At 43.7% G+C, this 13,692-nt stretch overlaps 1 protein-coding gene across 1 annotated transcript in view; it reads right to left on the bottom strand.

The window, feature by feature from the left end:
- Positions 1–9,700: 9,700 nt before the first annotated feature.
- LOC146817750 (uncharacterized) overlaps positions 9,701–13,692 on the bottom strand; it is a 746,064-nt gene continuing 742,072 nt past the window's right edge. Inside the window, exon 49 of the mRNA XM_085609232.1 lies at positions 9,701–10,382. Coding sequence (XP_085465358.1) covers positions 10,284–10,382 — 99 coding nt within the window. The 3' untranslated portion in view covers positions 9,701–10,283. The remainder of the gene's footprint in view (positions 10,383–13,692) is intronic.

Consider the following 13,692-nt stretch of genomic DNA (forward strand, 5'->3'; position numbering starts at 1 on the left):
TTTTGTGGATGATATGATCCTGAATAGTACAATTAAATGCATCCCATAGAACTATTGGGGAATTCACTGAAGACTCATTATCTTTGTGGAAATTATCAATCTCCTCATTAAGCTCTTTAACTTCATACTTATCGTCCAAAATTTCTGTATTAAGACGCCAATTACGGGGGCCTGTCGTATCTGTGAGATTAAGGATAGTCAAGGAAACCGATACGTGATCAGAACCGACTATTGGATGGATCATAATATTTATGGTATGCTTTAAAAGAGCAGCATCAACTAAAAGATGATTGATGCGAGAAAAGCTAGAATGTGGAGAAAAATGTGAAATAACTACCCGTAGGATTATGCAATCTCCTTGCGTCAACAAGCTGGTAAGATGAACACATATTGAGCATGTGTTTATGCGACATAGGGGGACGGAATTTAAAAGCAAAATGTCTATCTAAAATAGGATCTATGGGCAGATTAAAATCACCGCCAACAATTGTTCTAGCATTCTGAGGAATATCAGAAAGCGTTTTATTTATGGTACGCCAAAAAAGAGGATCATCGATGTTAGGGGCATATAAATTCATGATATATAGATCATCTGAACAATTGGACAAATAAGTGAGTAACCACATGCCATTGGTATCATGCTCAGCAGTAACAATAGACAAACCAGAGTTTTTGGAAATCAGAGTAACAGCCCCATTCTTTTTACCAGAAGCTTCAGAACAAGTAACCTCAAGAACCCACTCCTTCCACATAAGAAGAGCTTCTTTAAAGGCAATCTTAGTCTCCTGAAGTAGAACAACATCGCCAGATAAACTTTTGCAATAATCTAAGACCTTGGTCCTTTTAACAGGGTTATTCAACCCACGGACATTAAGTGAGACTACATTTAAACCAGTCATAGATGAACATAAAACAACACAAGTAAAACCATCCGATAAAAAAAAGGGGTAACCCAAAGAACATCAGGTGTAGGAGTTAAAGGAAAGCCAAAAAATAGTAAAAATACACCAAAGAAGATGTCCCAAGAGTAGGAAAAATAGGAAGGGAGGAAGAAAAGACTAGAAAGAAGAAACAAAAGAACAAAAGTACTCCAAAGAAAAAAGGAGCATTAAAAAAGAATAACCCCACCAGGGGATGTCTAATAGACAAATTGCATGGGGGAAAAAACGTGGAGGAGCAACAACAGAGGCCATCAACTACGATGCAGATGGCTCAACAATAAATAATTAATTAGGCGACGAAACAAATGCATAAATATCAATGTATACTATACTATCAATAATCCATCAATAAGAATAAATAACACAAGTTCTAAAAAATATAAAATATTTGATCAGTGACAAACATATTATCATATCCTAAATAGAAAAGTGAGGTTATAATGTCAGATAAATATCAAATTAAGGTATTATAAATAACAATATTAGGTAACATAAATAACAATCTAAGGCATAATAAATAATAAAATGTGGAGTAATAAATAGCAATCTGAGGCAATATAAATACCAATATAAAACATTATAAATCTCAGTCTAAAATAGTATAAACTAGTCTATCAGGTTAATATAGATATATATAAACAAAAGAATTCCAAAATACATAATGTAAAAAAAGTAGTCACTACAAAATTGACAGCATTCAGGAATAAATTGACATATTAGAGTATTTTGGAAATTAAGAAGTAGATAGCATATTCTACATTAGATGTAATTCATGACTTGGGATACATATATAAGGAAAGAAAAAGAATCAAATTAACAAATAAGGAAATAAATAAAAGTTGTATATACAAAACAAAAATGTATATCATAAAATCACATTACAATAGTGGACAAAAGTACAGATGAATAGTAAACACAGTAAAAAGTCAAGCAAAAAGTAGAATAATCGAACAAAATAGAAAGGACTTGTATAAGAAATGATCGAGCAAAGAGAAGAAAAAATGTGGGAAGTAAAAGAAGAGAAACTTACTTTATCATAAAAATAGTGAGAAAGAAAAGCAATGAAAAGACCAACCATCTAGAATGTTATTACACCAAAATGACTTCATCAATATGGACTATGATAAATTCCCACAGAAAGAAGAAGAAACTAAGTAGGAACAAAATTGGAATAAGTCAGAGAAGTAAAACAAGACGATAAAAAAGAAAAAGAGAAGAAGAGAAATAGAGACACATTGACAACCTATAATTAACAAAATAGCACCAGAATATTACCAACGAATTAAATGTAAGCTCTAAAAAACATTCATAATAATAAAATAAACCGTAAAAACCTGTAAAAGGAAAATCACTTAATAGAGAATAACAAATATAGAACTAACGATCTTACAGTGCATAGTTACCATTCCAAAGAAGAACACCGAAGAGAAATATTAACCACACACATTGTGGCAAGTCACAGAAAGCAGGGAACCATCCTGTCAGAAGATGAAGCTCTTTAAAGACGAGAAGTGCCAATAAGAGAGTCTGAGTCCATCTGTGATTCAGATTGATTGTCCAAGAATGTCGAAAGCTCTGAAGGTTTATAAAAGATCTGTGGACGACCTTTGAATGTTATTCTGAATCTTGAAGGATCTGCAAAGGAAAATGGAATATTCATATCTATGAGTCTTCTGCGTAGACTCAAGACACCTTTACGCCGAAAGACAGTATTTCCAGCAAAGTTTTGTGATATTGATATTCTGTGACCTTCCCATTGTATTGTTTTAATCTTCCTCATTTGAGCCAAAATTTGCTCAGTATGTTGATGGGGCAGAGGCTTAAAGATCAGCGGCCTTGGATAAGACAACGTTTTAGGCTTAAAAATCGGAACTCTATAAGCACGTTCTATTTCAAAATCCTTGTGGAATGAAATGTTCAGAACTTTGGGATCCAAGTAAGCAAAAAGTCCAACACTGAAGGAGAAGATTTCTCAGAGTCTTCCGGTAATCCAAAAATACGAAGGTTACTTCTACGATTTCTGTCCTCCTGTTCAGTCAGGTCTCTTCTTAATGAAGCCATGGAAAGCTCCAAACTTTGGACGTGTTTAGCTTGCTTGTTTGTAAAGTCCTCAACAGTACTTATTTGTGTTTTGGCATTGGAGACACGTAATGAAAGATTTTTAGGTCATTCCGATTTGCTGCAACCTTAATTTGTTTTGAGTAGTATAGAGTCTAGGGTCGAAGCAGAATCGATATTACCCTTAGCTGGTAAATCCGGGGTAGGTGAATTTTGTTTAGACCTCTTCAGATTCCCCTTAGAATCTGTCCTTGGGAGTGACACCCATGCCATCTGCCATCGGAAACTAACACAGTAATCACACAAAATGACTGAAAGTGCGTAGATGTTATGTTAGGAAAAAGAGCACAAAGTAATATACAAATTACTTAGGAGAGACAAAGTATTAATGCCTGAGAGACCGAAGGCCAACACATCTGTAAAATGCGTGAAAACTCATCAAGCACTGAGGAAGACTCCTTTTGTAAGTAAATCTGTTATATCATGAGAGACCCAACAGCAAATGTCAATTTGTAGTCCCAATAATGTGAAAGCCGTACACAACCCACATTCAAAAGGAAATATTCCAAGAAATTATGTCTTGCTACGAAAGTCCGTCAACAGGCAGATGTCACACCAGAGAAGACCGGACACCGTCTGGTTATAGAGTACGGTACTGAGAAGACTGCACATCCAGCAATAATCAGGATAGACTCCAAAAGCTTAAAATTGAACAGACGAAATGTTGCTCAGATGATAGTTCACCCCCAGTGAAGCACAGCCAGCTGGATATTAGGCCACTAATTAGGCACTATAACTTCCGAGAGAATCCTGTCAGCGGGCACCATTTTGTGTATGGGCTGACCCAATAGAATAGTGTCCCCCCAGAAGTCTCAGGACCTGACATAAAGAGGTATACAATTCGCCATAACAATACCTCATGCAGCGCAGGGGGAATGAGCCTGGAGTCCAAACATGCAGACAGACTGATTTCATGCCCTCGGTCCATGTATCGACGAGACCTCCGTGTCAGCCACAATTTTGAAGTCCCGACGTGAAGAAAAAATCGCCATACAAAGCTTCACACAGGGAAGCAGTCCAAATCACCTGTGAGCCAGCCGTCCCCAAGGCTCACGAGCTGTTCCGCCGCCTATCGCTGTTTCACGGTCAACAAATATCACCCGAACAGCATCTCTATTAAAGCGTCCACACCGGTGATCCGACGGAGCTCGTGAAAGCGCGGCCATCTTAGTTGCGAGCTAAGCCGCCACCCCACCAGTATGCATCTTAAAATAAAAAATGAAACGATTTCTTTTCATTTTTTAAGAGTAGGCAATGGTCCCTGGGACTACTGCCTGCTCTTAAAAAATGTTTGCGCCCACATTTGCAAAGGGGAAGGGATCCCTAGGGGAGTCTTTCTCATTTGTGAAGGGGTTACTGCCAACTTGAAGTTGGTGGTAAACTGCAAATGTTTTGTGATCACATTCCAGTCTCAAAACATTAATATATCCCCCTGCAACTCGCTATTAGGAATGGATGACCTTAACACACTCTTTCCTAATATTGACTCACAAACCCTATTTTGCAATTCGGTAATAGGTTACCGACACGCAAAATAGGGTTAGTATATGTCAAAAGGCTATTTAGTGGTTGCAAATGGCCCTATTCTTCTTTTGCAACCTCTAAAACCTTTTGTACATGTGGCCCTTTATATGTTATTCTCAGTTAATGATAGGTTTACATTCACTTCAAGCCCAATGGCATAAGTGCACCAGAGAGCTTAAAAACCCACAAAGCTCCCAAGTGGATGCAAGACAGACAGGAGAAGCTCAGCTCCATATCGAAACACTTCAAGCCCTCTTTTTGTGTTCTTTGATGATTCATCATTATCTCTGGGTTTTTTAAACATAAACTTTATTGCATTTTGTTGAGGCACAAGCAAAGCATTAGGTGTGCATCTTCGAGGCTAAAAGCCATACCTTTGATAGAAATATTATGCCTTCTTTAGTGCTAAAGACACCCCAGAGTGGAGAAAGGTAAACATTGTTTACCGACGTGGTTAGAGTAACGGCACATAGAACAGTTGGAAGTAGGGCAGTCTCCTGTAGCAGAGAATAGGACCATCTTATCACATGGATGACACGCAATCAAGCAAATGTAACATGAATCCTCCCACCCTCCACAAACTGTCATCATAACACTATGCCATGAAGGTGTTTGTGTAACTGAGCAAAGACACTTGTGTGGGAGTGGAACATATACTATCAAACAACAAGAGGAACGTAGTTCGAATATCGTGACTTTGTACTAAAATGCAACGAACCAAAGGCGAGTAACAGAGTAAAGCAGAGAACATCAGTCGCTACTGCTGATTGCTAATGGACAAGAACTACATACCAGCATTGTTGGAAATGGCCCTTTTTGCAGGGTTATCCCCAAACGTTTTGCTTCTTCCTCCTATTTTTTTTTCTGATCTGTGTTTGTTGGCTATAGGACTCTTGGCACTTTACCACTCCTGATCAGTGCTAAAGTGCATGTGTTCCCTGTGTAAATTGTTCTTGTGATTGGTTACCCATGATTGGCATATTTGTTTTACCAGTAGGTCCCTAGTAAAGTGCACTGAGTGTGCCAGGGCTGGTAAATCAAATGCTACTAGTGGGCCTGCAGCCCTGATTGTGCCACCCACATGAGTAGCTCTGAAAAAATGTCTCAGGCCTTCCACCGCTGTGCCTGCACGCAGTTTGTTAACTGCTATGTCGACTTGGTCAGTGCACCCACTTGCCAGGTCCTAACCTTCCCTTTTCTTACATAAAGGGCACCCCTATGGTAGGCCCATGGAACCCCCTGGGCAGGTGCAGTGTATGTGAAAGGTTGGACATGTACTGGTGTGTGTAACATGTCCTGATAGTGAAATACTGACAATTTAGTTTTTCACTATTGAAAGGCTTTCTTGCCCCATAGGACCCAATGGGGAATACTTTGTAACATTTTACAAGCATATCTTCCCATAGGGATAAGATGGGAAAATGGAGTTTGGTATCCCTGAACTCAGGAGTTAATAACACATCTTTTAGTAAAGATGGTTTTTTAATTGTGTGTTTGAAAATACCACTTTTAGAAAGTGGCTATTTTCTTGTTCAGCCATCCCCATCCTGTGTGCCTCTGCCTGTTTGTGGATTGACTGTCTGGCTTGGAGGTGACAGGGGCTGGGGAGGTGCAGTGGCTCCAGGAGTCTGGATGAGTCAGCACTAGGCTGAATAGGCCTGATCTGCATTTGGAGTAGTGGAAGGAATAGCAACTGTACCTGAATAGGGCTGTGCCTGCCTTCCACAATGCTGGCTCCGCCCCCTGTGGTGTGTCTGGAGCCAAGGCTCACGCTAACAATGGATGTTGTTGTGCACTTTCAGAGTGCCCCCCAGAACTGGTTTGAACTGGGCTCAGAGCCCCTCGCACAAGAAGAACAAAGACATTTTGGGGTATAAGTATCAGACCCAAAACCCCAGACTTTAAATCATTCCTAGAATTCAAGAGGAACCTTTGCCAAGGAGAAGAGCTGGAGAGACTGAGGAGAAGTACTGCGCTTGCTGCGTGTCTGGGGTTGGCGGCAGTTGCTGTTTCTGCCAAGGAAAGGAGAAGGACATGCTGTGTCCCCTGCTTGAAGGAGATCTCCAAGGGCTTTAAGTGTGCTGGCCTCCTGTTCTGAAGTCTCAGGGACACAAAGACTTTGCCCCAGCTCCCCTGAACTCTGCTGCCATGAGTTCTAGCCTGCCAAGAGGCGCCTGTGCCCGTTTTGGGCCTCTGGAGCTGGAAGAAAGAAGAAACGCGAAGAATTGCTAAAATCGATGCCTCTAGGGATCGCGGCTGAAGAAGACCGATGCAGCACAGCTCGACGCAGCCGCATTGATCACTGACGCATCACCTGCGAACCGGAACCGTCACAAAGAATCGATGCATCACTTCCCATACAGACCAGATTCGACACAACTCGTCCTCTGCAAGTCGCAGAACTGTCGCATTGCCTCCCCAAGGTCTCAGGAGTGTTGCATCTCTTTGCTTTCCAACTCTGCGGCTGTTTGGAACTTTGACACATCTACAGGTATTTTGGTGAAAAGTTACCCATCCATAGTTTTCTATGGTACAAGTTCTTGAAACCTTTTTAAGGTCATATTTTTAACTCTGTATGTTGGATTTTTGTCATTTTGGTCTTGTTTAGTTTAGATAAAGATATTTTATTTTTCTAAACTGGTGTGTTCATTTGTGGTGTTATCAGTGTGTTACTTTGAGTGTTGGTACAAATACTTTGCACATTGCCTTTGGGATAAGCCTGTCTGCTCATGCCAAGCTACCAAGGGGGTGAGCGGGGTTATCTAAAGTGTGTGTGTCTCTTACCCTGACTAGAAGCAGGGGTCCCTACTTGAACAAAGGTACCTACCTCTACCAACTAGAGACCCCCATTTCTAACAAGCATGGAAAAAGCAGTCCCAGGGCGTTGTGCAAGGAGAACAGGTTGATTAGCACTTGCAGTGAAATGGAGAGGAGTCTATCCAGCGCTCTCAACCTGAGACTTAAAGGATTCAAGGATATCATCCCACACCATAACAATGGGGCATTTACGCAGACCAGTGTTCTTCCCTACCCAGGGCATAACGCTATGCCATGCTCCATCACACCACCCTCATTGAAAAACACAGGGTGCCATGGGGGACTGACACAGTTTCGTCAATAGCATTTTGCTAATAAAAGTGCTTGATCAACACATTGTGCCATAACCTTGGAGCCTTCAGGCCTAGGGTATATCTCCAGTAGACAGTGTTCAGTGGTGCCCCAGTGGTCAGACCCAGTGAGGTCCACTAAGGCACTTTGAATGGCTGCCCAATGAGAAGACAGTGAGTGACAGACCCATAGCAAGTGTAATAAATCCACTTCTTGTGCTTGGCAACAGGGGCAATTTGAGTAGGCAGTGGGAAACATGGAATGGATTTTTTGTAGTGTGAGGTAAGCTCTATGTAGAATTGAGAATTTTATAAATTTAAAGCTGGAGTTCCGGGAAATCCTACTGAGGAATTCAATGATAAAGTTCCATTATTTGTCATGTAGAACCCAAGAGAGGTCCTCTTCTCACTTGGTGCGCAGGGAGGCCAGAGGGGCATAAAGATGCAAGCTTAAACCCCATTTAAGTAGGCACCGACCATGGCGCATAGTATGTATTGCTTGTATAAGTTTGTGAGTAGCAGGTCAGAGCCGAGTGGCGCCCAGTGCTCGCCAACTGGTATGACCCCGGCCTGCTCCCAGAGCAATAATCTATTTGCTGTTAACGTACCTAGGGAGGTGGGTAGACTTCTGAGGGGGATACTCGGGCATAGTATGGGAGTGAGTCAGTGTAACGTAGAGCATTCTTCCAATATGTAAGAGCTATGTGGCACAGAAGGGGTTGTGGAGAGGGTCATCTTATCCCTGGGAAGAGCAAGCAGTGTAGTTTACCTACTGTAAGCATGTGTGGTGTATAGTCAATTTCAGTCAGGTTAAAGCCTGCTAGCCAATCGTACAGCCACTGCAGTTGCCCCACCAGGCAATAGGCCTTGATGTCCAGGGCGTTATTACAACCATCACCAAGTGGTAACTGCATCTTGGCTAGGCCAACTTTGTGCCTCCAGGAGCCCCACATCGGGTCAATTAATAAGGAGTTAGTTGCTTGAAGACTGGTGTGGGAACCACCATAGGGAAACTGACAAAATGATACAACAGGCAGGGCAACGTGACCATTTTGACTAGTGTTAGTCGTCCTGCAACTGATAGGGGCAGGATGACCCAGAAGTCAATTTGAGAATGCTGCAAGGTGATAGTTTTCATGAGGTTACCGTCCGACCATTCCTTAGTGTCTCGATATATCTGTATGTCTAAGTAGTGAAACGTTTGGTGGGCCATCTGTATACTGTCAGGACCGAAAGGTAGAGTGGTCTCTACGGTGGTATCTGGGCAAGGAAAAGGCATTGGACTTAACATAATTTTCTCAAAGGCCAGACAAGTTGCCAAAAGAATGAAGCACCCTGGACACAGGTCCATTTGAAGATTGTGGATGTATAAGATAGTGGGTCGCTGTGGGATCCCCCTTTCAGTGCAGATATTCTGGTGCACTGTGCCAGGGGATTCAACGCCAATACAAATAATAGTGGTGAGAGTCGGCAGCCCTGTCTGGTGCCATGGGACACTGGGTACGGAGAGGAGATATGCGACCCCGTCGTGGCACAAGCGGTGGGGGTAGTGTATACCAGTTTAACTCAGTGTATGTAGGTAGGGTGAATGTTGAACCTTGCGAGGGCAGTGAACATAAAATCCCACCCTAACTTGTCAAATGCTTGTTGTAGGTCCAGAGGGAGACATCTGCCCGGCGGATAATGACAACGAGCGGCGTCCATGATCTGAGAGAAGCAGAGTATGTTAAGGGAGCTGTTACCACATTTTATCAATCATGCATAATAGACTTACTTACGTACTTACAATCACATTGGTCTGCATTTATTACTCACTATCTCTGTTTCATCAACCTTTACCCAATGATGATAATGGCTGGAATGTTAGCAAGTGACATGACCAGTTTGCAAGAGCTAAACTGACGGCCCTGACGGCCGAGTCAAAACCTGGTTGTAAACATAATACAAGGAAATAAACTGCAAATCATGATAGGGCGTACAGTAAACAATGAAAAGACAGAGTCAGCCATCTGACACATTTAGAGTTTATTTGAGTGCTCAGTCAGTTTGATTCCAGACTAAAACTTTAAATCCACCACCTGTGCTTGTGCTGGTTTTCTTAATCTTTCAAGTGAGTCAAAAGGTTGCAGTGTAGCATTATTACTGTTTTGAAAATGAAAATATGACCTCTCTGTATGCACGTTAGCAGCACTGCTTAATTCCATTTAGAGAAGGAAGTATTCAGCAAACCTGTCCAAGAGGCCATTACACCTAGCAGTGCATGACTGCCCCAAGAGGAATATTTCTTCTTTTAATGATAATGGCCTTTTATCATAAAGTGCAAAGTACAGTAACCACACACAAAAAAAACAAAACCACCCTTCTAAGCAAACAATGGCAAGCAACAACGAGATGCAAAAAATACCAGCCTCGGGCGCAGCCTCATTTACTTATCTCAGGATTCACCTCATTTAAGTCGTTTGGCAATCTGTAAATACTGATTATTCCTTCAATGGCAGAATGAGATCCAAGCAGTTAACCCTTGATTGCTTGGTGTCTGAAAGAGGACCTGAGTGTATGAAGCCGCTATCTCTAGTTGAGCAAATCTTGAGTTTTATTTTATGTTCAGCCTGAGTTCGTGCAGCTGCCGGAGGATCGTGTGGTGAGCGGTTCCGGGCAGATCTCCCGCTCTGTTGCGGCATCTGCTGGGGACCTGTGGACAGAAGTCAAAGCAGTTAATAGCCGCTCCGCCTATACATCTTCACTGCATGACGTGTAACAACATGGAAGTTCAATACCACCCAGCAAAACGCAATAGAACAGTGCGCAGAATATGGACAGGGCCGGACAGTCATTTTATTCCACTGGGCAATTCCACAGTGGGGTGGATCCCAATGGAAACCAGTTCTCAGGGCAGGGGCCGCGCCTGGTGCCTCTTTCACTTTCCCCAGCTCCCGGATGTTAATTGCAGCGGGCAGGGGAGCCTTTAAGAGAGACAGAGAAAAAAGGGAGGGACGGAGGGCAAAGGTAGAGAGAAAGTGATCAGCAAGGTAGAAGAGAGAGAGTATGGATGGATGGAAAGAGATATAGAGCGAATAGACAAAGGGAGATGTTAGAAATGGGGGTCTCTAGTTGGTAGTGGTATGCACCCTGTCCAAGTAGGGATCCATCCTTCTAGCCAGGGTAAAAGAAGCGGTCTGGTTTTAGCATTTTTGCCAAAGCTGCTTTGGTTCCCTAATCCGTCTGTGAATGTGGAGAAGTCTGGCCCAAAATGAACATGCTATGATAGAGACAATTCTCTATCATAGCACCTGCTCGAAGAGGTAATCTGTCTCATGTGCTATGTTTGGGTGAGATTTACAAATCACTTGGAAGTTCAAGCAGGTGTACGCATATGCCAATGATCTGCGTCATTTTTTATTTTGTGATCAACTTGAAAGTCGGATTGCGTGCCCTGACACCAGAAAACTTGTAATGTTGTAGCCAGTCACAAACTCAGGCCCCAATCGTTTCACACCATGTAAATAAATGGTCGAAGTTTTACTCCAGCTAAAGTTTGGAATAACTTCCCTTTTGAGGAGGAAGCATAGCAGATCATCCCCAAAGTTGGAGGTGGTGTATTGGAAGTGATTTCTCCAAAGGGAAAAATATTTCCTGCGTGGAGAATAAAAAGGGCAAGAAATCTAGAATTGCAGGTTGGGCTACATTTTCCCAGTGCATACAGTGTGCAATGGTGCACTATGCACAATTATGCCCCAGCGGACATGGGAGCTGGGGAATATGTCACAGGACAATCCAGGTGGTACAACTGAAAAACTGTGGCGTAGAGTAATTATGCAGACATAAAACTGGGAGTAGCCTCTTGACACCTATGGGTATTTGTGCACTCTATACATTCTATCCTATTCTAGCTACAAAATAATATAAATGTAACTTCAATGGGAGGTTGTACATCTTTTTTGATAATCAATTTTATTGACTTTATGAAGACCAACAAAAGAAATACAATACCAGCCATTGGTACAATTATCAGTGCAAAACAAAGACAGGAGAATATTACACCAGCATACAGAACCCGACAGGCAAGAAGAAGATAGCATCGCACTCGTCCCAGTCCATAAGTGATCCTCTGAGATTATCAATCCTCTACCACCCCGACCCATTTGCCCCAAATTCTATGAAACTTCTTCGGGCAGCCTCTGGCCTCATACTTGGGCCGCTCCTTTGCAGCGCACCAATCCACCCCCCTGCGCCAACGCGCCGTGGTGGGTGCAGCCGAGTTCAGCCAGTTGGCCGTAATGTCTCTTTTGGCGACCATCATAGCCGTGTTTAGAAAGAGTTTCTCAGCTCTGGAACCATCCCTTCCCTCGGTAATACCCAGGACCACATTCATTGGGCTAAGGGGGACCTCACAGCCCAGGACCTCAGTGAGCTCCCCCGTTATTGACTCCCAATAGAGCGTGATTGCGGGACAAAGCCATACCATGTGATAAAAGTCAGCCTGGGGGTATTTGCAGCGGGACAAGATGAATCAGGTCGGAGCCCAGCGCAATGAAGATGCAGCGGAGTGAGGTAGGCAGCATGCAGATAGATTATTTGAACTAGTCGAAGTCTTGCTGAGGCTGCGACTGTTTTAGGAGCCATCAATGCGTCTCTCCAATCAGCGTCATCGAGGGACCCAAGCCAACCCTCCCATTTGCCCCTGAGTTGGGATAGGGAGTTGGGGGTGTTATCTGTGAGGAAACGATAGATGCGGGAGATCCCACCCTTCCCCAGGTTGCCAGCCATGACCTGGGCTTCCGGCGGACTATATTCGGGAAGGGAGGTGTCCTCTGAGATATGAGAGTGGAGGGCATGGCGTAACTGCAGGTATCGGTAAAACTGGGAGGCTTGGAGGGAGTACCGGGTCTGCAAGTCCTGAAAGGTGCATATGTGGTTCCCGCCCCAGACATCTCCCAGTTGTGAAATCCCAATGAGATCCCATGCGCTAAAGCCTGAGAGATTGGCGACTTCCCGGAGCCATGTACCGCACCACAATGGGGTATACCGGGTCAGTTTATCCGACCAGTGGGTGTGACGCATAGAGGCTCGCAAGGCCAAAAGCACCCCGCGCATGTCCTCAGGCAAGGTTTGGGAGCTGGTGTTCCCGAACAGCATCCCCTGAATGTTAGACAAACACAAGTTATGTAGCTCCAAGTGGTATGCCGGGTCTGACCAGCCGCCATTAAACCAATCATGTACGGTAAAGAGCCGAATCACTAAATAATAAAGGTATAGATTCGTCATTCCCAGGCCGCCATCAAAGGGTGGGATCTGGCACTGGATGAGGGCCAGTCTCGGCCTCTGACCTCCCCATAACAACTTGGTGGCTAAGCAGTCCATCTCCCGGAACCACGACCGTGAGAAGGAGAGGGGCGTGTTCTGAAGCATATAAAGGAATCCGGCCAGAATCAACATTTTAAAAAGAGCTATTCTTCCCATAGGGTTCAATGGCAGCGTTTACCATTTGAAGAGGTCAGCACGAAATCTGAGGGGTTACATTGAGTGACCAAGCGAGGTCGGAGAGGAGGGCCACCCAGATCCCCAGGTACTTGAATGACTGTCACCGAAGGTATATTGACGACCGCCAATCACAGCACTCTCTCAAAAGGTGGAGGGGGATCAGAACAGATTTGTCCGAGTTCAATCGGAGGCCAGAGATTCGTTCAAAAAAATGCAGGGCCCGGAGGCACCAAGGTCCCGATCAAGATGGATCTGACAAGAATATCAGAACGTTGCCAGCGAAGAGGGCGATCTTGTCCTCTTCCAAGCCGGGCCATCTCCATCCCGTGAGAAGCAGATCAGTTAGGACAAGACATGCAAAAGACTCCATCGCTAACCAAAAAGGAGGGGCGAGAGGGGGCATCCTTGCCTCGTGCCTCTTCTGATGGAGAAGGGGCGTGACAGAGCTCCACTGACCAGTACCTGGGCCCGTGGTTTACAATTAGCGTCCTGACCAGGTTGCGGAAGGGGGTTCAAAAATC

This window comes from Triturus cristatus, chromosome 6 (genome assembly GCF_964204655.1).
Source record: "Triturus cristatus chromosome 6, aTriCri1.1, whole genome shotgun sequence".
Classification (NCBI taxonomy): Eukaryota; Metazoa; Chordata; class Amphibia; order Caudata; family Salamandridae; genus Triturus; species Triturus cristatus.